This window comes from Haliotis rufescens, unplaced genomic scaffold (assembly GCF_023055435.1).
Source record: "Haliotis rufescens isolate VD_foot unplaced genomic scaffold, xgHalRufe1.0.p SCAF_5, whole genome shotgun sequence".
Lineage (NCBI taxonomy): Eukaryota > Metazoa > Mollusca > Gastropoda > Lepetellida > Haliotidae > Haliotis > Haliotis rufescens.
In genome coordinates, this window is record NW_025964223.1 from 16,054,349 (window position 1) to 16,079,085 (window position 24,737).

The following is a 24,737-nucleotide window of genomic DNA, read 5'->3' on the forward strand; positions in this document are numbered from 1 at the left end:
TAGTATTAAACAGGATTTACGATTTACAGGCAAATGCTTGGACAGTCTGAATGAATCACTCAAACAGGACTACAGAAAACGTGCGCCATGACTTATTGTGGTTACATATGCGGCAGACAATGACTATGACGTATAGAGCTCGTTGAAGAATTTGAAGTGGTATGATGACATGCATGTAAATAAACCTTATGGCAGTAACGTTAAGTATTTCTTCACAAAGCTTCACCACTCTATGTTGAACGACATACTTGTTCTGGTCGTTGTGGTGACGGCAGGTAGACTCTGAGTTCTCCCATATCTAGTAATGGTTCGCACGAGAGAGACGAGGTAGTTTGTTCTTTGTTGCAGATTTGTAAAGTTGTAGAATTTCCCGGTGGCAGTACGTACTGTGCCATCGGGTGAAATGGTTAGCTGATACACATCATTGTAATTAGAGGCAGATTGATCACTCCATTGGACATAGACGTAACTAGTTCCTGTGGTCGTGGTGCCAAAATTTGGTGCCAAAGTTGAATCTGAAGGATGATATTTGGAGACGATTAGAGAGCAAAGGTACTGATACATACAAGTATATTATGACTTATATTGTAAATATAACATGTGAACGTCAGAGCATACACAGCCTAATGTTTCAGCTGAAACAGATTCCATTGGGCGTAAAAGGCAACATAGCGGTGACAATTATATGAATGGATCACTGAAATTCTGCAATTCAGAGATGACACCAGGTGTACCGATTGCTCTTGCCATCGGCACATTCTCCGGTCATTCAGGTTATTCTTTTGCACTTTATACCTTTATTCTTTTACATTCCTCATACTTCAAGTAGTTTACAGTCTCTACATACATTTACAAAAACAGTGACATTCCATAGTTACATGCAGTGTGGATGTTCAAGTAAGTTCGAGTCGTTTTTCACACCGCTTTTAGCAATATTCAAGTAATATCACAACAGGGGCACCAGAGATGGGCTTATCACATTGTACCCCTATGGAGAATCGAACCCGTGTCATCTGCGCGACGAGCGAACGAATAAACTTCTAGGCTACCGCACCTCCCCGTGAATATACACGGCTAGGCTGTAATTAAATCATTGTATTGAGAAGCCATCAACATGTCATTTAAGAGATAAATATTGATATTTGGTTGTCATATTGGAGTATTTTACATGCATCCTTGAGTCTGTTTACCCCGATGTAGAAGTTCCAATCACTCAAATATGTCATAAGAGACCAACAGTGTATTGATATCCTATGTCTAGCCATCAAACTCTTGGCGGCCATCTTAGAATTTTGGGCCAACAGGGGGCTCTGGTGATGGAGTTTCTATCTAAGAGTGTTAACGATACTTCAGAGAGTTACAAATGTAGTTAGCCAAGTTATATGAATATAAGTCCTAGCACACTGTTTGAGTGTTAAAAGATTCAACAGTGTAAACACACATTTAGGAAACTTGTCGGCCATCTTGAAATTGCAGATTTGTCAATAGTCGAAAACGTTCAGTAGTTGTGAATATCTTTTTAGAACCATAATATGGCTATTTCGCAATACAACACATGTTTCTTTTTCATCAAAACATTGAACCTCATCTGAAATATTGAAGATATATTGATAATTGGTGGCGATATTGGATTATGCATATCAGACATATTTCCACAACTGGGGTTGGGTCTTTTAGTATGTTGTTTTCGGGACCTTGTAGAAATGCATTGTGGTGAAATAGATTCTGTTGCAATTTGTTCCAAGTTGAGTGAAAAATGGCCTTGATTGCCCGGACTATGACAACGTTACAGACACACCGGGCAGACATCAGACAGGCAAACAAAGGGTAACTGCGCCCAATGAAGACCGGTACTTGCGTACTTTGCATCTCCGGAATCGAGTCCTAACGAATGCCTTAGGGCATATGGTTAATTAACAGACAGTGGCCAGACGATTCAGGGCTCAAGGAATTAGAGCTCACAGACCTCTGAGAGGACTGTTATTGACAGGGCAAAATAGACGTCAGAGATTGAGATGGGCCAGGCCTGTATGTCGTTGGCTGCGATGTGACTTCCAGAGAGTCGTCATCCTTAATGAAATCCGGTTCTGTCTGTTCAGAGCTGATGGAAGACAGCATGTTTAACGTCGAAGGGGAGAACGAAAGGCGGCATGTAGCGCTCAGGAAGTCTTCATGGGTTACGGAAATATGAAAGCTCAGCCTTACATGGATGGTATTCTTCGTCTGATTGGCCTCCCATTTTACAACAGCTGCCACGATGTGTCATTTATCAGCATGACAACGCCAGACTCCAAACAGGCCGAATCGGACATATTTTCCTTGCAGCCAAGAACGTTAACGTGAGCCTGCACGCTCCCTAGAGTGAGTGGGTTAGTATGGTTTTACGCCGATTTAGCAATTTTCCAGCAATATCACGGCGGGGGACACCGGAAATGGGCTTCACACATTGTACCTATGTCGGGAATCGAACCCGGGTCTTCGGCGTGACGAGCGAACGCTTTAACCACTAGACTACCCGACCGCCCCGACCGCTCCCTAGACATGTCCTCCATAGAACACCTATGTGATGTCATGGATCGTCGTGTTTAACAGCGACCACATCCTCCAGCCAACCGACAAGAACTGATTAGAAGGGGGTGGTCATACACGTTATTTAATGTGAGATTAATTCATAGAGATAGTTCTTTTAATTTTTACCCATTTATGATGTCCACATTCAACATATTTATAAATTATATAACATTTTTAAGCATATCTGTAAATCCATTTTCAATCAATATTTCACAGTTCGTTCCATAAAAGCAATATACAGTGGCAACGTATTCGCCCAAAACATATTTTATTCACAAAAAGTGAATGCGAATGTACGAAACATGAACAGAACAGTAGGTGAGAAGGAATAGGAAAGATAAGTGAACAATGAGAACAATATAGTTTACATAAATCTCTTTGCATTACGTATACAACTCATATTATATAACTAAATTTGATTTTTGTACTACTTCTGGTAAAACCCCATTTCCATTCAAATATCAAATTGAGACCATTTGGTGTATTTTCGACTATAATACTTATGTTTCTAAGTTAAATGGGTCTTTCTGAATTTAATATGCAACATTCAAAGTAAAAATGATGTGCATTTTCACATTTACTACCACATTAACATTCTGCTGTATATTTGATTCCTCGTCTACGTACATCATAATTTAACTGACCGACCTTATGTCTTAGCTTAGTATGTATAGTATTATGTTTTCTAGGGCCAAAGGAGAAGTACAAAGGGGCCTTGGGGTGATTTTGATTTATAAGTGTCTTAAAATGTTGAGTTGAACTGCAAATTCTTTTTTAATGGTATCTCATTCCACATCATTGACAGTAAACGGGAAAAAAAGAATCATGTGAAGGTTTTAAATTAAATGATTGTGTAATTTTGGGAAGATACCGAATAGGGTAAAATATCTTTTAAGTAAGATGGGGTTAAGTTGTGATATATTTTATATAAAAGACAGAGTTTTCGTTTCCTTCTACGTTCTTGAAAAGGTTCCAAATCAGTTTCGTAATATAATGATGATCGCTTTGTGTGTTTTGGTAGCCCAGTAATGATTCTGGCTGCTTCCTACGTACTGCAATCTCTCTTGTCTGCCACTCTGAACTATTTTACAACCATCCCAAAGCTCACATGTGTACACAAAATGGGGCCTCGTGAATATCTAAAAAAAATAATTATTGAGAGTGTCTCGGTTTAACATAAACTTAATTTCTCACTTAGTATGTAATTTGTTTAGTTTTTTAACAACATTGCTTATATGACAAGACTACTTGCCGGTTGATTCGAACGTAACGCATAAAAATGTGTGGCTTTAAACTGTATTAATTGCCTGACCACCAAACTGTAATTTAATTTACATGTATCTAACTTAAATGTAACTTTAAAAGTTCCGTTTTATCTCGGTTGTATGAAATCAGTCAGCTTTTGGCCCATTCTTGTAATAAAGCTAAGTTTCTGTTGAGATTAATTTAAATCATTGCCCTACATTTCGGGGAACCCCAAGTGATGTGTCATCAGCATATAGTCTTGTAATACAACTTAAATTATCTGTTATGTCATTAATATAAACAATAAAAAGAAATGTCCTAAGACTGACCCTAGGATGACCCCAGCCTTTAAATATCGTGGCCGTGATTGGGCTCCATTCGCAAACACACACTGATTACAATTAGTTGTGTAACTTAAAAGCCATGTTAACAATTGTTCTTTTATACCATACCTTGTTAGCTTGTAAATAAGCCCTTTTAAACGCGGTCCAAGGCTTTAGATACGACGCAAACTACCATACACAAGTTTCTCAATTGTCTAATGATGTACATATTTGATGGTTAAGTTCAATCAATTGATTGACAGTTGATTGGCCCACTTGCAAGCCGAATTGATACTTATAAAATGGGTTGGTCGTATAAATGTGATTATGTAAGTATTTAAACACAATTCTTTCAAATGGTTTCCGAACACAACTAATAAGAGATATCGGCCTATAGTTCGATAGTTCCCAGTCATCAGGAAACACGCTTTGCTTTAATGAGAAATTGAACATTATACATGGTAGTAGCTTATAACTGTTTCTGTCAGGTCCCGAGCCTTTATTGATAGGTAAGCATTTAATAATATCAGAAGTTTCATTCGTAGTTATTACTAAGTTGTTTATGTTTATTGCGTAAGAAATGGAACATATATCAAAATCTTATCAAAACAACAATACTATGAATTGTATCAGATAGATTGACGTACTGCTGACAAGCAAGCAATTGTATTTTTAAAATTAAACAATCAAACTTCTTAAACCCAAAAAGTTTACAACCACAGGATAAAATTTTGAATATTTTGGTGTCAAATAATATGAAGAATACATTCTAGGTTTTACTATCTACTTTATTAAAATAAATACTATACAACTTAAAGCATTGTTTTTAGTTTTTAATGATTCTTGAAGCACTTTCAAATTTAAGTTACTGGTAGATATCCGTCCAAGATACTTATGTTGTTTTACAATTTCATTTTTGTGTGTTTTGGTACTGAATTTGCTTTCCTGTCATCTATTTTTAAACACCATAACTTTTGTCTTTTGTTTTTAATAACATAACGTTCAGCCAAGTTAACATATGAACCTGATTAGTGACAAGACATCAAGCCAAAGTTGTGACCTTCTTGTCTGCAAACAATAATAAGCATAGCTGTCAGGGAAAAACTGCATACCATGAATATCTAATTCTCCCACATATTTTTCTGACTCATGTAGAAAGACAACATTATCGAGGTCGCCTTCATGTTAACCACCACATTTGCATGTCTGTCGAGTGGCAAGCAATATTAATGAAAGCCGTTCATGCATACACAAAATATTACTTCGAATGTAAACACACAATCTGCTTGTCTTACCAGGAGACACCCGTACTTCAGGAACATATCTTGATTAATAGATTGTAACTCTCGAGGAAAGATATCAGTTCCAAGCGTTTTGGTAGTAAGTCATTTTGTTTACCCATTTAAAAGGACCACCGTTCAGTCGTATGTTTTATGGGATGTGAAGTATGATCTCTTCTCATTTATTATTGTCATTAAATGACTATTCATTTATATGCCGAAATAATGAAAATGGAAACATTTCCAAACTCAGGAACAATCTCATCACACAAGTACTTCAAGGCACGAACTTAGACATAGATCGTCTACAGATGTTATATTGACGATATTTTGTCCTGACACGTAATGAGACTCTTGAGCTTATGACTCGATCAAAGCCTACTGGTGTCAACAGAATGAAATGCCTAGTTTAATGCATAGTTCCTAAAAGCTTCACGCCTGATCTTACAATCTCACATCAAGACACCTTCCATTGAGTCCTGTCAGCTGAGGGGGCAGGGATGGGTGAGTAGGCTAAGGAGCTGCAACTCTCTTAGCATTCAATTCCCGGATTCGGCCCCATTACGGTGATTGGTTTTGTCATAAAACTCATGAAATCCCGGATGAATAGTAATATAACACGGTGAAATTGAGTGAAGTTAACACAGTAGCCATGACAATTGGGTCGAAATCAAGATGTTTAGAGTGCTGGTCATCATATCTCCACAGAACTACAACGTGTATACTATTGTCAAGGCTGAAAGTCTGCAACACCAATGAGAGCTCTGGTGTTGTCACAGTTGGATTTCTGCTAGACTGGTGTTGCCAAGCTAGATTATTGCAACACAATCTGTAAGTGGCATATAAGAAGTTACATCCGTTACATATCGTCAATTCTTGATCACCAGCTAAATCCAATGACTTGTACATAACGTATTTATAGATCTGTGGCAAATATCGACAAATGAAAAAACATTCCAGTTTTGTGGAGAAAAGTGACAGTAATAGACTATCCTTAACTTTTTACTCTTATAGAGTAAATTTGTCACAAGTAGGAAAGATGTGGTCGCCATGGCCAGTACTACGAGATTTTCAAAATAAAACATAGTCGTTTCACATTCAAATCTTCCCCATGCCAATGTAACCGGTTCCATGGAATCTCAACTCCTTATGCAGACATGTTTAACGTGACATGAGATCCACACTGATAAATCCAGTGCCCTTTGGGCTCGGAACTACAATGCACGACAGCTTTATTCACAATCCAACATACGAATAACATACAACACATAAACAACGTTCCAGACCAACAGATATACAAATTTCAATTATGAGTCCTATTTAAAAGTTGTTGCTATACACATCTCCAAACGTTAACCACCACCTTTGGACAATACAAACACCTCATGGATCATGATCAAACTTCACGTTAAAAAACTTAGGCATTATGTGATTCGTTTGCATATAGTAGTAGTATGTTGAGGGTTCAACAGCCACTTCTGAATAGTTCAATTTCGTGGACGGAATTTGCGTATATGTCTATTCATACACATTTTTTTGTCATGATGAGTATGATTTCAAGAGTCTAAAAGGATAAATATACCCTTACTTTGTCTGAGTATTTCATTTGTACAATTAGATTTATTTAAGACAGATTGTGATATCCGGCCAAAGAACCAGCAAGTTGTAAAATGTAAATGTAAATGATGTAAATTATAACATTCCGAGTTTGTTATTTGTGATTATTTGATTTTTTTATTTACTGTTCTCATCGTGATTAAGATGCGTTTTGTTCGATACTCTAGCTGTGGTATTTTATATACTTAGAAGATGAAGTGAGCTGAAGGTCTTTTTGCTATTTTACGTCAGCAAACACTTGCACGCATGCGCATGCGCAGTTTACACATGAATATATCGAATCACAAGGGTCCCATAATAAACGCATACAAATACAACCAGTAATCGGCAGGAAACCCAAATTTAATGTTGAACTTGCATCTCATGATATATATTACTGTTAACTATCTCTGTACTTACACTCGATACACGCTTGGCCGTTGCGGTATCTTCCATCAACACACAGACACTTTGTGACACCGAAGTTGCAGGAGATGGTGTTACTAGCGTCATCGCATGGAATACTGGTGCTGCAAGTGCCCCCATATTCTTGCTCTGAAACATATGTCGTCTACGGTCATGTCGATCGGTGTGGTAGTTGTCAGTATATATATGATATGAACTGGATATAAATGTGACACGGCCACTACCTGAGTGGATAATATTGAAAGTTCGACCTTGTCTAAGACACTACTCATGTCAAGAGGTAGTTAGACTGACAGTTAATGGGTGCATTCTGCCAACTCTTTTATACTCCAAAGTACGTCACGAAAAGTACTGTAACATCAATGTTGTTGTGGATCATTTTATCCTTTTGTGGTTTACATAAATAAATAAACACATGAATACTTGTTGTGTATGTTCTTGTGTCCGATGGCATCAACTGTTCCCTGTTGTACCCAGTGATGATGTATGTAACAGTGACCGTATATGTTGTTCCCGGTGACAGAGACTGTATGGAGTAATTCTTCAGTGTTGTATTCTCAGATCCTGATGTTCCTGAGGGTACTGGGGTCCATGCTACCATGTAAAGGGAACTATAGTTTCCGATAACATCGTCGTTAGTCCACGTCACGTTGATTCTACGGGATTCTGTAGAGAGGGCATCCTGGAGGACTGGTTTTAAACCAGGAGCTAGAAACACAAGTTATCAAATGATCACGAAGAATGGTATCGCTATATCTATGGGGGTTTTACAGATCCAGTGACTAAAATCATCTAAAATCTGCACTTAACAAGAGTTATGGTACTGAAGAATTTTATCACAATTAAGTCACCTACCACATATATGTACTGAATTGCTCATGATCTTACATGATCATGACATATAACAGAATGTATTCCACAGCGTCATGGAAATTACAATACCCCTTACGACAAGCATGGTGTGCTGAAGACAAATTCTAAACCGGATCTTCTCAGGTTGGTATTTTATGTAATCGTGTCATAGTTTTGTGCAATCTAAAACGAGGTATCATTTATCCCTAAATATCGACATTTGATAAATTACTTTTAAAGACCATTCTGTTCTCACATTAATTCCGAACTTTATTACCGATAATTAATACTAGCGCTAGTATCCAATATTTATTGTTCGCATATGTATTTGCACTGTGAATCAGTTTCTTATATTGAGATGGCTGATCCTTACTCAGCTTATTTTCTTTTTTAATTGAGATCTAATCCAGACCTAATTTCATCTTCTCATTATTGAAAATGACAGCAGTACATGATGTTCTTAATCGAATACCTTGGGTACAGGATGCGGAAGGTCGATACGTTCCGCATCGACACAGACACCGCTTGACGCCTTGCTCCGAGTTAATACAAATCGGATGTGCACTAGTGCAAATATCGCTTCACGCGCACCAGTGTATTGTTTACGTCATCCGGGTGGTATTGTTGACAACACCCCAGCGCAGTGGGGACTTGCCCTAACACCACTACTGCGGGCTTATTTGCATATCACGTGACTGGACTTATCGCTTGTTTGTTAACCAACGCGCTTATTCTGAAATCAGAACAGATTAGCCTAATGCAAGTATTTTGGGGCGCTTTACACATTGTTTTGCATAATTATATAGATATGCTACTAAAGCTGCGACAGTGAGGTGCATGACAATATATATTTATACATCAAAAGTGACAATATTCGATGACAGCACGTGGAGCCGTACAACAAATGTAAACAAAGGCTAGCTATGCAAATGGAAATAGTGTTTCACATTTTCGGGTATTTTCTAAATGAAAGTTAACCATTCTGTGACCCATGTTTTTCTAGAACAAGCTCCGACGTTCATACAGTTTGGCCCTCGCTCTATGAAGGTTCATACTCCAATGAACTCAAACAAAGTGAAGGTCAATTCGTAAATCAAGAGCGATTCGCTGGTAATTATATAATTAGTTGAAAGCTATATAGGTTATTTTGAACCTTGGCTATTGTGAAACTTCGTAAATAAAAGCGACAAACCATTAATTTTACATAAACATATCAAACTCTGCAAAAAGATTAACACTGAATATTCCTGAATATTCGAAGCACATGTTTATACCCTCACATATGTGTATAATTGATTTATTTGTTTCTCTTATATTCGTCTATAAATATAACTATGTACCTAAAGGGCAACAGATGGTGACCTGAGTGTGATAATATTTCTCTCGTTTGAAGAATGAATAAGATAGAAATTATTTTCTCCTAGCGGTATGTCAATCAAGGTGATTATGTGCCCCTAGGTGGCGTGATTAAGGGGGTATATAAGGGGTAGTACAATTTTGAATTGTTCTCTCTCGCTCACTGTGCATGCACGGCCTCACACTTGTTTCGTCAATATGGATACAGAAGCTAAACTGGACGCCATTTTGCAACAGCTCAATTCAAATAAAACAGAGTTTCAAGCCTCTCTTAATGAGAAGATTGGTTCATTGAGGGAAGAGTTTATACAGACTTAAGAGATTTAAAGAAGTTGAAAGCAGAAAAAGATTTTACATGGTCAAGAATAAAATTCAATTCAACTTTAATCAGGAAAGTATAGACTGCCTCCAGAAAATTCTGGGAGATATCCAGTCTTCTCGTCTGGACGAAGCAGAAGCTTCCGTAACGTCAGAGCTCGACAGGATCAATAGAAGGAACAAGCTTATCAAAATAGCAGATACATCTGAAGGTGGGTGGGAAACGGTTAAGAACTATGTTTCTCGTGAGCTGGCGGATGATTCCGATGACGACAAACGTATCAACAGAGCTGAAAGCAAAGCTGTCCGAAAACTCAAACAGAAACGTGCCAGGCAAGCGCCGTACTCTACAAATAGGTCAAGACGTTCGGCGACTGTCACCAACCCCGTGCATTTGCTGTTCAACCTGGTTCTACTTTACATCATATGCAGTCAATCACAAACCAGCTTTTTCGTGGTAAAGGGCAAAGATCAGGGGCCTGTTTCGCATGTGGCGAATTCTCTCACTTCAGGAAAGACTGTCCTTACTTCGGAACAGGTCAAGGGGCGACAGCCGGCGGACAAGTTGCCTCAAGTCAGCAACGCCAGTAGTTCTGGTCAAGATTTGTCAGTTAAGTATTTCAATGATAACTTTGTCATCAAGGATAGCAAGTTCACTGATAACTATTTTGAGTATGAACAAGGTACAGCTGAAATCTTAGTCAGGGGCCGTCTCAAAAGTAATATACAGTATTGGCGTGAGATAGGTGCATCTCAATGTGTTATTGATTGGATTGCTAATGGATATATAATTCCGTTTATTACGACCCCGCCTAAATTGCATGATAAGAATAACAAGTCTGCTATTAAACACAGAGATTTTGTCTCGCAGGCTATTGGTGAGTTGTTGAAGAAGGACCTGGTGTGCCAATGTGTTGCTCCCCCTAGTGTTGTTAGTCCTTTGTCTGTTTCAGTACAGTCGTCAGGAAAAAGACGTTTAATTCTTGATCTTAGCAGAGTTAATAAATATATCTTCAAGCAGAGTATTAAATATGAAGATTGGAAGACTGCATCGGCATATATTAATATGAATGACTGGTTGATAAAATTTGATATCCACTCAGCATACCATCATATAGATATAATTCCATCTCATACTGATTTTCTTGGTTTTGCATGGTTTAACGAAGCAGGTAGAATATGCTACTACAAATTCTTGGTTTTGCCTTTTGGTTTGACGTCTGCTCCATATGTATTTACAAAAGTCATGAGACAACTAGTCAAAAAGTGGAGGTTTGATGGCCATAAGATAGTTACCTTCCTAGACGACGGCATTCTATCTGTATCCACGGATACTGGAGCGCAGACAGCTGGGTGTGATTTAAAGAGAGATCTGCTTTCTTCAGGCTTTGTTCCTAAAGTTGAGAAATCACTTTGGCTACCGTCCCAATCTCTTGAATGGCTTGGTTTTGGTATCGATACTACTTCCATGACTATGACTGTACCTCTCAGGAAGGTTGACAAGGTCAAACAAGCTATAACTAAACTGTTACAATACAAGACTAAACGTGTATCGGTTAGATCTGTAGCATCAGTTGTTGGTCAATTAATTTCTATGAAATTAGTGATAGGACCAGTTGTACAACTCATGACAAGAGCTATGAGTATTGATGTTGTTGCTGCTTCATCATGGAACAGTCTTATATACTTGTCAGATACTAACATCAAGCAGCTGACATTTTGGCATCGCAATATACATACTATAGGTATATTTCTAGAACGATTGTGCAAACAGCATTGACAAAAAGATTGGTGTATTCGGATGCAAGCCAAAGTGGTTATGGTGGATAATGCGTGGATGTAGACTCTGTAGTATCCCATGGACAGTGGTCCTGTGATGAAATTACTCGCAGCTCTACATGGAGAGAGCTGAAAGCTGTGTGTATGGTTCTCCAAAGCTTTGTTGCAACCCTAGGTCATCAGAGAGTCAAATGGTTTACTGACAATCAAAATGTTGTAACTATTATTGAAAAAGGCAGTATGAAGCTCCATTTACAATCGCTTGCTTTGCAGATCTTTGATCTATGTTTACAGTACAGTGTTGAGCTCCATCTCCAGTGGATTCCTCGCCATGAGAACATGCAAGCTGACTATCTTAGCAAGCTAATTGATTACGATGATTGGGGCATTTCCAAAAATATTTTTCACGAAATAGATGTGAAATGGGGACCTCATCAAGTTGATAGGCTGGCTTCATATTATGACACAAAAGTTGTCCAATTTAACTCTCGTTTCAGTAATCCTGGATGCCAGGCAGTGGACTGTTTCACTGTTAACTGGAGAGGTACAATTAGTTGGGTTGTTCCCCCTATTTGTTTGATACCGCGAGTAATCAAACACATGGCAGAGTTTCATGCAGTTGGAACGTCCCAGAGTGGCATTCAGCGTGCTTTTGGCCACTGTTATATGTGAATTCTGAGCGTATTTTGCAAATCAAAGATCAAATATATTTGCCTAGGGCCAAAGAAGCGTTTGTTGCAAGCAGAATCAAAGGCGGTTTGTTCGGGAACACGATTTGCATTTAATATGATTGCACTTTATGTGGATTTTAGGTAATATTTTGCTGTGTATTTACAGATAGCCTTCTGAATGCCTATAGTGATGAACTTGATGAACTCCCTTTGAATGTGCGCCAGTTAGCTGGACAGCTACCAGGTTTGTTGGCACGGTCCAGGGCAGATTCTACTTATAAAAAATATAGCAATGGATTTGCTGCTTGGAAAAGGTGGGCAAACGCTAATAATATGTGTTATCAGTTGCCCGTTTCACATTTGCATTGTGCTATTTATCTGTTGTCTATTGTGCAACAGAGTGAAACAATATCACCAGTGTTAACAGCATTTTATAGTTTAAGGCATGCTCATTGTAACATTGGACTAGAGAGTCCCACTGAAAATAGCCTTGTCAAGAATGTTTTGGAAGGAGCAAAGCGCAAACTGTCTAAGCCAGTGGTTAAAAAGGAGCCAATCACAGTTGATATACTTGAACGGTTGTATGATTCAAAAATGATCAATGCATCTTTAATGGATCTGCGAATAGTATCTATGTGTTTATTAGCTTTCGCCGGATTTTTAAGATCTGCAGAATTAATTCATATATCTCGTTCTGATATTTTATTTTATAAGTCACACATGGTCATTTTTATTGAAAAGTCAAAGACGGATATATACAGGGATGGCGCATGGCTTGTTATTAGTAGGACAGATTCCAAGCTGTGTCCAGTAGCCTGTGTGGAGAGATATTTACAAGCTGCATCTATTCATCCAGATTGTGATCAATACATATTCAGGAATGTAAGCAAATGTCGTTCAGGCTATGTTCTTAGAAAGGACAATGCTCCACTGTCTTATACCAGGTTAAGGGAACTATTTATTGATGCTTTAACTCCCTTTGTTGACAACATCAAGAAGTATGGTCTGCATAGCTTACGCAGTGGTGGTGCTACTGCAGCTGCAAATAATGGTATACCAGATCGTATGTTCAAACGACATGGTCGTTGGAGAAGCGAGAACGCTAAAGATGGTTACATCAAAGATAGTATTGATAACAGAATGAAAGTATCACTTTCCTTAGGCCTATAACTTTCTTTGTACATCTCGGCCGTGTATCACACAGCGTATTCCCATGTTGATGGTGTTGTGTCTTGATTAAGTATGTAGGGGATAAGGAGAAATAATATTTCTCTCGTTTGAAGAATGAATAAGATAGAAATTATTTTCTCCTAGCGGTATGTCAATCAAGGTGATTATGTGCCCCTAGGTGGCGTGATTAAGGGGGTATATAAGGGGTAGTTCAATTTTGAATTGTTCTCTCTCGCTCACTGTGCATGCACGGCCTCACACTTGTTTCTTATATTTATTTGATGAACATGTATATTAAATTTGGTTCTTCATTTTATGATTTAATGATTTCATGTGTTGCAGATAGTCGTTGAAATGGAATACACATTTGATGGTAATGTGTACTGTTGTAAGTGATGCCATTGCTTGGCTGGCGAGTCTTTACAATACAGCGCTGCTTCATTGAGAAAGTCCATTGTTGGATGCAGTGATGTTGCTTGGCCGGCGGGCCTTTATAATACAGCGTTACTTTATTGTGAAAGTGTGCATTGTTGGATGCAATGATATCGCTTGGCTGGCGAGCCTTTATAATACAGCATTGCTTTATTGTGAAAGTGTGCATTGTTGGATGCAATGATATTGCTTGGCCGGCGGGCCTTTATAATACAGTGTTGCTTTTGATAATACTGCATATACTATGCGAGTTGCACTGTATGTAATAAATTATGAAATTCATTTGTAACATATGTTCATGAATTGTTTGTATTTCTGTTTGGATTTGTATATACATGTCATGAGTATACTGTATACCCTCCAGTATTTGCTGCTGCATCCGTTGAGGGAACACGGTTCCAGATGTTTTCTTATAAAAGTTTTTATATCTGGTTTTACGTGTCGGGCTTTAGCAAAATATAAATATTCATAGCAGATTGCTGACAATGTATATACAAATGTGTATTCAATGAATATCTTTGTTTTATACTATACGCAAATAAATCGGCCGTGTATCACACAGCGTATTTCCATGTTAATGGTGTTGTGTCTTGATTAAGTATGTAGGGGATAAGGAGAAATGACATTGAGTTTTCTTACCGTCAGCAGCTTTAAAGCAAAAATGCAAACGCATTACAGAAGTTCGTGCTTGGGACATAACTAATCCACAGAATCATGAACTGATATCAGAATGTCCAGAAGTACATGACTTTAAGTCAGAATAAAACTTGGAAAACCCCTCGCACATGCAGCCATATCTCATCTATCCCTTGTAATATTTCTTTTATAAAATACAGACAATTGACGAATACGGAAAATGTTTCTGCACGATGACAATTTTGATATTGATTCAAGAGGGACATATCAGATTAAATCCTCTGTCTTTAGAGAATAATATATGATGCCCATGAGAAAACATTCTAATTAATGAATATTTCAATAATATCAAACAAAACCATACAGCAGAAACAGTATTATTGTATTCAATAAATGATAGTCACTTCCATATTTCAATAATATCAAAACAAACCAAAAGTAAGTATAGATGCAAGCAGTTATGTCGGGCTTCGAGGACTATCTTTCGCAATTCATTGTGAAGGTTCCTTACTTTATTAGACCTTTAAAACAGAATTCTCATAGTTCTAGTAATGAGTTCCTCCGGTTATGATTAATATATATCACTAATGGCTTCGAAACACAGAAACTGGCCAAATTAGACCTTCGATCGAAAATGTATTATGTCTGTAACTTACTTTGTAAGTTTGTTACTTATACTTCCTGTTTGGATTATGTCACTTCCGGTATCGAAATAAGGGGCGCCTGCTTACCGCTGATCTTCTGAAAGTTCTATCTGTACATGTAGCTCAATTTATAGCACAAATCTATACTTCTGGCTGTAGGTGAATAAGGTACAAAGCCGATATTCCTGTTACAGTTTGGATGTAGAGAGAGAGTGGACGGTGGTTATAACGCATTTATACGTACATAAATTTCTGACAATAGTGACAAAAAAAGAGAAAGAAATTTTACAAATACTGAAAATATTGATGATACTACTGTAGGCTTTGACCTCTCTGTTGGCTGTGTCTAAGATAAGCGACACTAAATCAACTATAAAATTTCATTTTTAATACGTTGAGGTAATGGATTCTGTTTTTCACAAGTAACCAAATTTAACAAAATTTAAAACTTACACGATCTTGTTTTCCCTCTATGTTTAACGAATAATCGACGAGGAGAAGTTGCTTATATTGCAATACAATTCTACAGGAAGAATAAACCACGAGGGGCGCAACGGGATTGTTTGAAGGTGGTTGTTTATAATTTATAACTGAACAACATGGTACAAATGGATAGGAAGACTATTTGAATTGACTTTGCCACTGAGATTTTTTATTAAATCTACGGTGGATACAAAATTAAAGGGACCAATATAAACGTTTGGATCACTTCATGTGTCTTAACCAGCCTTCTCTCAATGAGTGGCATTACCTTCATACTTCATTGATTCATCTCATATTGCACGGCTAAGTTTACACTGTGTGGTTGTCATGAAACCCAATCTCATTTCAAGTTGTGAAACCAACCATATGATCAGATGGCGTATATGTTATGAATGTGCTTGTAATTACTGTCAAAAACACCAACTGCACAATTATGATTCGGCAGCACAAAATATTCACGACACAGGTCTGCATCAGATGACATGAGGACGACGCGTCTGACGACTCTCGACTTGGTCCGGTGCGCACTCGAGCGCGCGCGCGGGCGCGTGTGTGTTTGTGTGTGTATAGTGTTTGAAATGCCACGAGGGTATCTTCCCAAAACGTAGACCTGCAAAAACGTAGACCCGTTAAAACAACACTCGTTATGGCTGGTTGCATCAGTACCCTGTACCCTTGATTAAGTAAAATGGTATCACCCATGTAACAAGAAAGAAAGCTGGGTAGATTTCACAATTTTTTATTCAAATGTTATTTCATTGTCATTTATAATTATCAGTCATTTTCACTTGTTTATCATCAGTGGACCAACTGCATCCAGGTACTGAAGAGGTGTCTTTTCACGGCGATGAAGCTGTTCCTTGAGTCGGACAAGGCGATGTTCTTTCTCTTTGTAGACAACCTTCCTGGGTGGCGGTGCTGCTCCAAATTGCATCTGCGCTAGTTCGCTCTCTCCGAAATTTCTACTTTCTGGATCAGTTCGATAAATCTGGAGATGTTTGGATGCTTGTGCTGGCGGGACTTGCCGATTCTGGAGTGGAAACCTTCTAGGTTGTTGTTTGTACGGGGCCCTTGTGTCGCATGGGGATTCCACAGTCGAGGTGGGAACCGGGCATCGTCATCCACCCATGTCGTAACGATGTAGTCGTTCATGGCATCAGATTGTCCTGTTCTTAGCATACTGGGAGAACTTGTGGGGCACCTTTCTGGGACAAGACATACTCAACTTTCGTAAATCCGGCCATAGCTTAATTGGACGAGGTTGAAGCTGACTGATTTATGGGTTTTACGTCCGCTTCGCATTTACTGCATTTCGCAGACGGGGTAGGTGGTATTACTAAAATAAATATGGTATAAATATGTAAACACCATACCCAAAAAACTGTCAGGGGGGTGGGGGGTGGAAGTAACCTGGACTAGGCCAGTAGTGGGGAGTTATGGGGGTTGATTAGAGTAGCAGTTAAGCTGCATTGGGCTTGGGGTGCTGGTAGCTTATGGCTGGTTAAGTGAAAGAGTATTGAGTAGTATGGAAAATCCTGATTGGAGGCGCGGACGTCGGAGAAGTGAGTTAGAAGTGGGTGATTTGGATCGCGATCCTATTTGGATTTTTTTTTTGGGGGGGGGGGGAGGCTATGGCGCTAAGTACAGGGAGGTGGAAGGCGGGGGAGGGCAAGTGTCAAGTGGTTTTAGGTTATAGCAACAAGTGGGCCTGTTAGTAAGTATTTAGCCATAGTGAAGTCCTGTCCTAGGAGGGGGTGATAAGTTTCCTTAATAAAGTGGGCAGTGCTGTTGATGATGAATTGGGTGGTGAGTTGGATGCCCTGGTCTTGAATGTCGGTAAGGAATGAGTTAAGGTCCTGAATACTGAGAATTTCATGTTCAAATCTTTCTTGTTCTAAATACTGTATCATAGTGAAATTTGGACGTTTATGAGTACTTTTGTAGATGCGGATGCCAGGGGCTTGGAGCATTAGAGGTGAGGGGAGGATGTAGTGGTCATTTAATATTTTATCAGCATGTGCGTTTAATTCCAGGACAGTTTGGTTTTCAGTAGGGATAGGTTTAGGTTGCGGGTCAGTTTGCGTGGGGGTGTTAATTTGCTCGGGGGGCCTCCTCGGGGAAGTGTGTGAGTCTTTAGTGGGGATTTTTTGTGGGGGTGTGGGTAAGTTTGAAGTGGGGGGTGGGAGATTGGCGTTAGGAGGGCTGGTAGGTTGAGAGTTAATGGCAATAAGTGGAATTGGCGGCAGAGAGTCACTAATATCATCCCCTGTAGATGGCACTTGGGCTTGGGGGGTGGGTAGCTGTTGAGCGTTGGCTGATATGGGGTCACGACGAGGCAGTTGTGGGGGGGGGGGGGGGGGGGGGGGGGAGGGGCTGAGCCCTAGATCTTTTAGGCTGGTGTAAGTCAAAGGTAATAACTAGGGCTTTGGTTCCCCCCGTGAGGTCAGCGTTAAGGGAGAAGTGAGAGACCCTATATGCGAGAAACGGGATAAACAATCCCACTAGATCCCTAGGGAGGGATTTGTTTATCGACCTGTCCGTGTGGGCCATAGTAAGGTAATCCAGGTGTGGCACAGTAATTCCAGTGAAATCCGATTAGGGATAAGGAATGAGAGGACACAGTAATCCGTGAGAATGAATGCACGAGGTAATCCGGGGGGTAGTCCGACGGTGAATCTGTGAAAGATCCGAGCGCACTGGAAGACTGAGATAACGACGACGAGCGACGACACGACCACGATCGACGACGACGACGAGGTTGAAGCTTACTTACTTACTTACTTTGGAGATTTAACGTGCGCTTTCCGACTGATGCGTATTTCGCACACGGGCCCGGCCAGGCCATTTAATGTGTTTCCGAAAGGGGCGAAGGTGGTCTGTGCAACCCAAGAGGGGGGTTTTAGGGGTTGCTTATATAGAATTTGGGAATTTTGAGATTTGGAATAGGTGCCGATGGGATTGGGGAGGAGAACTAAGGGAGCTGGGTATGGTGGATGTTTGTTTGTTTATGTGATTTTGATTTGGTGAGTTATTGTGTTTTTAGATGCGTTTTATTAGTTCCGTTTTGATTAAGAATACGCCTAAGGCCTTGAAGTGTTCTAGTTTATTTTGTGGGTTTAGTATTGCTTCTAGAGTTAGAGCCTCGTTTAGATTGAGGGTGGTTTGTAATGCGGTTCGATGTGTTAGGTAGTGTGTGCAGTGGATGAGTGCGTGTTCTGGGGTTTCTGGTTGTTTGCAGTGTGGGCAGTTACCTGTAGTGTGTTTTTTAAATTTTTTTAGGTGGTTATTTAGGTTGGTGTGTCCTGTTTGGGGTTTAGTGATTACTCTGTCGATTTTTTTGGATGGATGGAGAATTTTTGGTTTGGTTAGTGGTTTGCTGAGCACTTTTTTGATTTGGCTATTTGAGTTTAGATATAGGTTATGCCATTTTTTGGTGATTTTTTGCTTGTTTACACTTTTAATTTCTGATTTTGAGATGGGTAAGTTTAAGCTTATTTCTGGGATTTTGAGGGATAGTTTAGCTGCTTTATCGGCGTTTTCATTACCGTATATTCCTACGTGGGCGGGTATCCACAAGAAGGTTATTTGTTTTCCTGCCTTAGTTAGGTCGTTGGAGCTTTTAAGTATTTGATTTATTAATTTAGGTCGGGTTTTGGTATTTTTGTTTTGGAGGGCTTGCAGTCCACTTAGGGAGTCGGTAAGTATTAGGATTTTTTTGTGGTTTTTGGATTGTTGATTATGGAGGGCTGAGGCCATGCCCATTAGTTCTGCCGTGAATATTGATTGGTTGTTTGGGAGTCGGAAGGATTGTGTGGTTTTAGTTGGTTGTGTGGTATGGACTCCGAAACCTGTGTGTTTGGAGGTCGGATCTGAGGATCCGTCTGTGTAAATGTGACACCAATTTGGCCAATTTTCGTGTATGTATGCTAGTGTGGTAGTTTTAGCTATGTTTGGGTCGGTTTGTTTATTTATTTGGCTAGCTAGTGTTGTGTCTATTTTGGGTATTTTAAGTTTAGGGGTGAAGATATTTGATTGTTTGCAGTTTTGTTTAAGATTTTTAATTTGGTGTTCATTTAGGTAGTTTGTTATTCTTTGGGATATTGGGGTAAGTAAGGGGTGTTTACGAGCTAGAGCTTGGTTTTTGGGGCTGATGTTTTGGTTTATTAAGTTTTGGATGAGAGGGTTTGATTGGGACGCGGCCCAGAAATTTAAGCTTAGCTGTTCCCTGCGTAGACTTAGTGGCATTTCTCCTGTTAAGGCCTGAAGTGAGGTGTAGGAGGTGCCATGCTGGGTGCGTGTAATTAGTTTGAGAGCCTGATATTGTATTGAGTCAAGTTTTTTAGATAGAGAGTTGTTTAGGGTGTTGTATATGGCGCAGCCGTAGTCTAGTTTAGATCTAATTAGTGATATGTAGAGAGAGAGGAGGGTATCTTTGGATGCTCCCCAGTTAGAGCCAGTTAGGCATCTTAGGGTGTTTAGGTCTTTACTGCATTTAGTTGTTAGGTTTTGGATGTGAGCATCCCAGGTGAGATGTTCATCGAAAATAAGTCCTAAGAATTTGGTTTGTTTTTGAAATTTGATTGTTTGATTGTTTAGCTGGAGGATTGGGGAGGCGGGTTTCATGTTTTTATGTTTGAATACTATTCCTGTTGTTTTTTCTGAGTTAAGGGAGAAGCCCCATTTGTCAGCCCATTGTTGTATTTTATTAAGAGATTTTTGGAGTAAATTTTGGACCATGTTCATGCTTTTAGTGCGGATCCAGATGGCTCCATCATCCGCGAATTTTGATGTGTTTACTTTAGGGGATAGGCCCTCGAATAGATCGTTTATCATTATATTGAAGAGGGTGGGGCTGAGGATACTGCCCTGTGGAGTACCATTTTCTAGGGGACATTGGTCCGATGAGGTTGAAGCTCATGTTCAAATATATTTATATGTTATACCATACACAAGAGAAGGAAGTATTAGTGATTGAGAACATTTGGCCCGGTATATTCTTACACAAATCCCACAACTTGTTTAAAGGTAATGTTTGAATAAGATTTGTGATGTACCGGGAGCAGATTAAAGAAAGGAGGAGTTTTTTTAAGATGTTGTTGTTGTCCACTACTGCTCAATGTCTCAACATTTTGATAATCCCTCATAGCAGGGGAGTGCACGTGGGCCAGTCCATTCATTAATTAGGTGTGACCAGCATGGCCCAATTAATTAGTGAGCTAGTTTTAACTGTTTTTTGGGAGGTCTGCATTTAGGAGGTCTACGTTATAGGAGGGAACCGCCACGAGGCATGCATTGCTACAGTGCAAACATCAGACTGTATACCATTTCAAACGTTGAAGAAAGAATTTGTTCGCGAGTGCTGTGATATGTAAAAGGCAGCATGAGTGTAATGAAACAATATATATAGTTCTAGTCTTGTTGTGCAGCCTTTCATCACTGCGCTATTCTATATCGTATTCCAAATCTATGAAAACGGTAAATGAATGGATGTTTTGGGCGAGATACAATGTGATTGACCATAACATCTAACTGTGAATGTCACACACGAATATATAAGATTCACTAATGAACTTTAATTAACTCCAATTCCGTTACATAGCAGTAAAAATAGCAGTATTTACGCAATCATGCAATATTCAAATCTTGAATACAAATGGCAAGTGTTCGTTCTAAACCACGTAATAAATGAATCTTTTGATTAATACAGAATATATTCTTTGAAAGGAAAGATGGATTATTTTCTATATATCGTGTGATTTATAATATTGAGCGGTCAGAAAAAGGTTTCAGGTGATGAGTTTAAACCATAAATATATTTGTTCCAAGTTTTGACTTTTGATACTCACTAGGTTGGCTTGTTGTTGATGCACTGCATGTCTGAAAAAAAGGAACATAACCAATCATGTAATATGTCACATAAGCGATACAATACCAGCTCGTGTGTGCTGAGAAGGTGCATTGTTAATTTCGTCTTCACGTCAATTCGGGAATATCAGGAAAAGGGACTTATAAATGCGACTGTCTTTGGTAAGTATGTAAAATTTTAATGTTGAGTTCTTTGTGTGCCGTAGGACGCACAGGCGCAACTGATAACGTCTTCGCAACAGAAGAAGTTATACTAAAAGGAAAATTACGTGGGTTTAGAGGAAAATTATGACAATGCAACATTTCATCAAAATTGTCGTATTGTTTGCACTTACATGTACATTTCTTACTGCATATTTTCACTATTTTATTAAAGGGCGACAATGTGACATTTATCTTATGTTTCGTACTGTATATTTTTAAAACGTCACCAAACCATGTTCCGTAATACATGTACATCAGTGAATGCGCCCAGGCCTCAAACTCAATCACAACAATTACAAATGCACATATAAATACGCCCGTAAAGAAGGCGCTAAGTCCATGAATTAAAGGGTCGTTGGTTACCTGAAATCAGGATCCATTTTGTTTGGTTCGAATCGCAGATTCGTCCTGATTATGTTTCTTGTGTTGTTAGCTGCAGACCCGTACACATGGGAAAAAGTGCCAAAGGTGTAAGATCTATTCACTTTCGTCCGTCCCCCGACACGCCCGTTTGTAACAGAAATAGTGTTCTATGTGGCGCTAAACCAGGGTCACTCAAGGTTATTATTTTCTGGAATGATGTACCGTGGCATTCCATTTCTCAATTGAATTCTGCAGAATGTCGCTCGGTCCAGTCATATCCCTGAGCCACAATGATATAAAACGTGAAAGTCGGTGCAATTGGTCTTTACAAACATTTACATTTTTCTGAACATATTTTGGGATTCGCACCCGTACATCGCTAAAATTTTGGCCACTGATGATGAGCCTTATGCTGAGACGGAAACGTTTTTGAAATTCAGCTTTAGAAATTATGAGAAATTATTAGTAATGCCTGTAGTAATGCCTATATTTTTTAAACGATAATAATTTTAAAAGTGCAATAATATGTTTTTTTTTTATTAACATACCAATCGTCCTCTGCACGCAATACACAGGTGTTCCTTGTCTGATGACAAGTACATGTATATATATACTTCAAATATATTGAGAATTGTCTTTATAATCTAAACATATTCATAAACATGGTTTAAAAAGGAAACAACCAAGATAATTATTGCAGTGGGATATCATCACCACCAAATTAATAAATGTCAGTTCAAACTTTCAATATATTGACTGTTCACTCGTTAGGCCATCTACCAGGGGTAAAATAGGTCTTCAGCAACCCATGCTTGCCGTATAAGTTGACTATGTTCGTCCTAAGAGGCAACTAACGGGATCGAGTGGTAAGGTTCGCTTACTTGGTTGATGCATATCATCGTATCCCAATTGCGTGGATCGATGCTCATGATGTCAATCACTGGATTGTCTGGTGCGTCCAGACTCGATTATTTACAGACCGCCGTCATATAGCTGGAGTATTGCTGAGTGCGGCGTTAAACAACAAACAACCAAACAAACGTCAGGCTATTGCGTTGCCAAGCTACATCTTAGGGAGGAAAATTTAACGTCGTCTAACAATCGACGGTATCAAGTAGCGAGCGTATGTGCGAGTCTCAAAACATTCTCTCTCTCTCTCTCTCTCTCTCTCTCTCTGGCATTATATATTTCACACAAAACACTTGAACTGCTCCACTTAACACCTGAACTTCTGCTCTTAATGCATGTACTGCCGCACTGCAGTGTTACAACTGTTTTGTCAAAGTCAACTTAAATATCTGTGAAATATACTAAAGTCTTAGTTATCATATAATGGGCAGGATAAAGCCACCGGATAAATACGTTGTCCGTTAGGGTCATATGCGAATTGAGATGCAAATACGCAAGGCTCACTAAATATTATGTTGATTTCTAATACAGGATATTTACCATCCCCAAACACACAAGCGTGATAAGCGCTATTTCTCTACGTTGCCAATCTACATCTGAGGGAGCAAATTGTGTATGTATGTATGTATGTATGTATGTATGTATGTATGTATGTATGTATGTATGTCATTCATACATATATACATAAACATACATATTTATATGCATTTCTGAGAGTCTATATATATATATATATATATATATATATATATAGTGGGTGAGGTAATGCTTTACGTCACATCGGCAATATTTCAGCCATATAGTGACGAGTATATATATCTATATCTATCTATCTATCTATCTATCTATCTATCTATCTATCTATCTATCTATCTATCTATCTATCTATATATATATCTATATATCTATATCTATATATATATATATCTATATATATACTCTCAAAAATGTCTACTTTACGTGAACATTATTGAGGTATCCAGTTCAAAGAATAAATTCATAATTTGTCCTCTCTATTAGTGACTGAGTGAATTCACATTCAGCAAGATCACAACGGCCTGTAAATAATATAGTCAGGACCAGACAAACGACTGGTTGGTATACGTGCAGCATCCAACACTACAGGGGTACACGTACTTGCATGTATTATTGTATTGAATGGATGAATTGTGAGTTAACATTACAGAAATAACGTGACATACCCGATATCCAAGTACAGCCAGGAGCGTCAGTAGGTAAAATCCATAAACAGTCATTGCTGTTTTGGGTACTTCATCGAGCTAACAACATTTGAGAATGTGTCAACGTTATGAAGTGTTTGTCAAGCGGATTCCAGGTATTTGTAGTACTGCAGCTCTGTGAAGTTCAGATGCCTCTGTGTTTGACTAGTGTACAGTCAGGGTGGCGTCATATATCCGTCATCTACTTCCAGGTCGTATTGAAATCGCTGTTCAGTGTTTGTGCACGATTACGTGTAGCCACGCCCTCCACAGTTCTGCCTGCATGCACACATTCACACCACCTGGGGCACCTGTGCTCCACTCTTGTGAGATCAATAATACAGATGACGTAAATGATCTGAAAAGGTTATATAAAATTCAATATCAGATGATT

The 24,737-nt window shown here is 38.9% G+C and overlaps 1 protein-coding gene across 1 annotated transcript; it reads right to left on the minus strand.

The window, feature by feature from the left end:
- Window positions 1-5,181: 5,181 nt before the first annotated feature.
- LOC125373054 lies at window positions 5,182-24,463 on the minus strand. The gene is made up of 5 exons (XM_048383869.1): window positions 24,326-24,463; window positions 21,629-21,659; window positions 7,865-8,149; window positions 7,436-7,570; window positions 5,182-5,207 (listed from the first exon to the last, which is right to left on the minus strand). Exons 1-5 carry the CDS (start codon window positions 24,377-24,379, stop codon window positions 5,182-5,184), a joined length of 531 nt encoding a protein of 176 aa, XP_048239826.1. The 5' UTR covers window positions 24,380-24,463.
- Between the last annotated feature and the right edge of the window lie 274 nt (window positions 24,464-24,737).

Coding starts and splice junctions, on each gene's coding strand:
- LOC125373054 (XM_048383869.1), bottom strand. CDS start 24,379: ATGACTGTTTATGGATTTTACCTACTGACGCTCCTGGCTGTACTTGGA. Junction 8,150..21,628: donor ATCAACAACAAGCCAACCTA/GTGAGTATCAAA, acceptor TTGTGTTTCTAG/CTCCTGGTTTAAAACCAGTC. Junction 7,571..7,864: donor CACAAGAACATACACAACAA/GTATTCATGTGT, acceptor CATATGTTTCAG/AGCAAGAATATGGGGGCACT.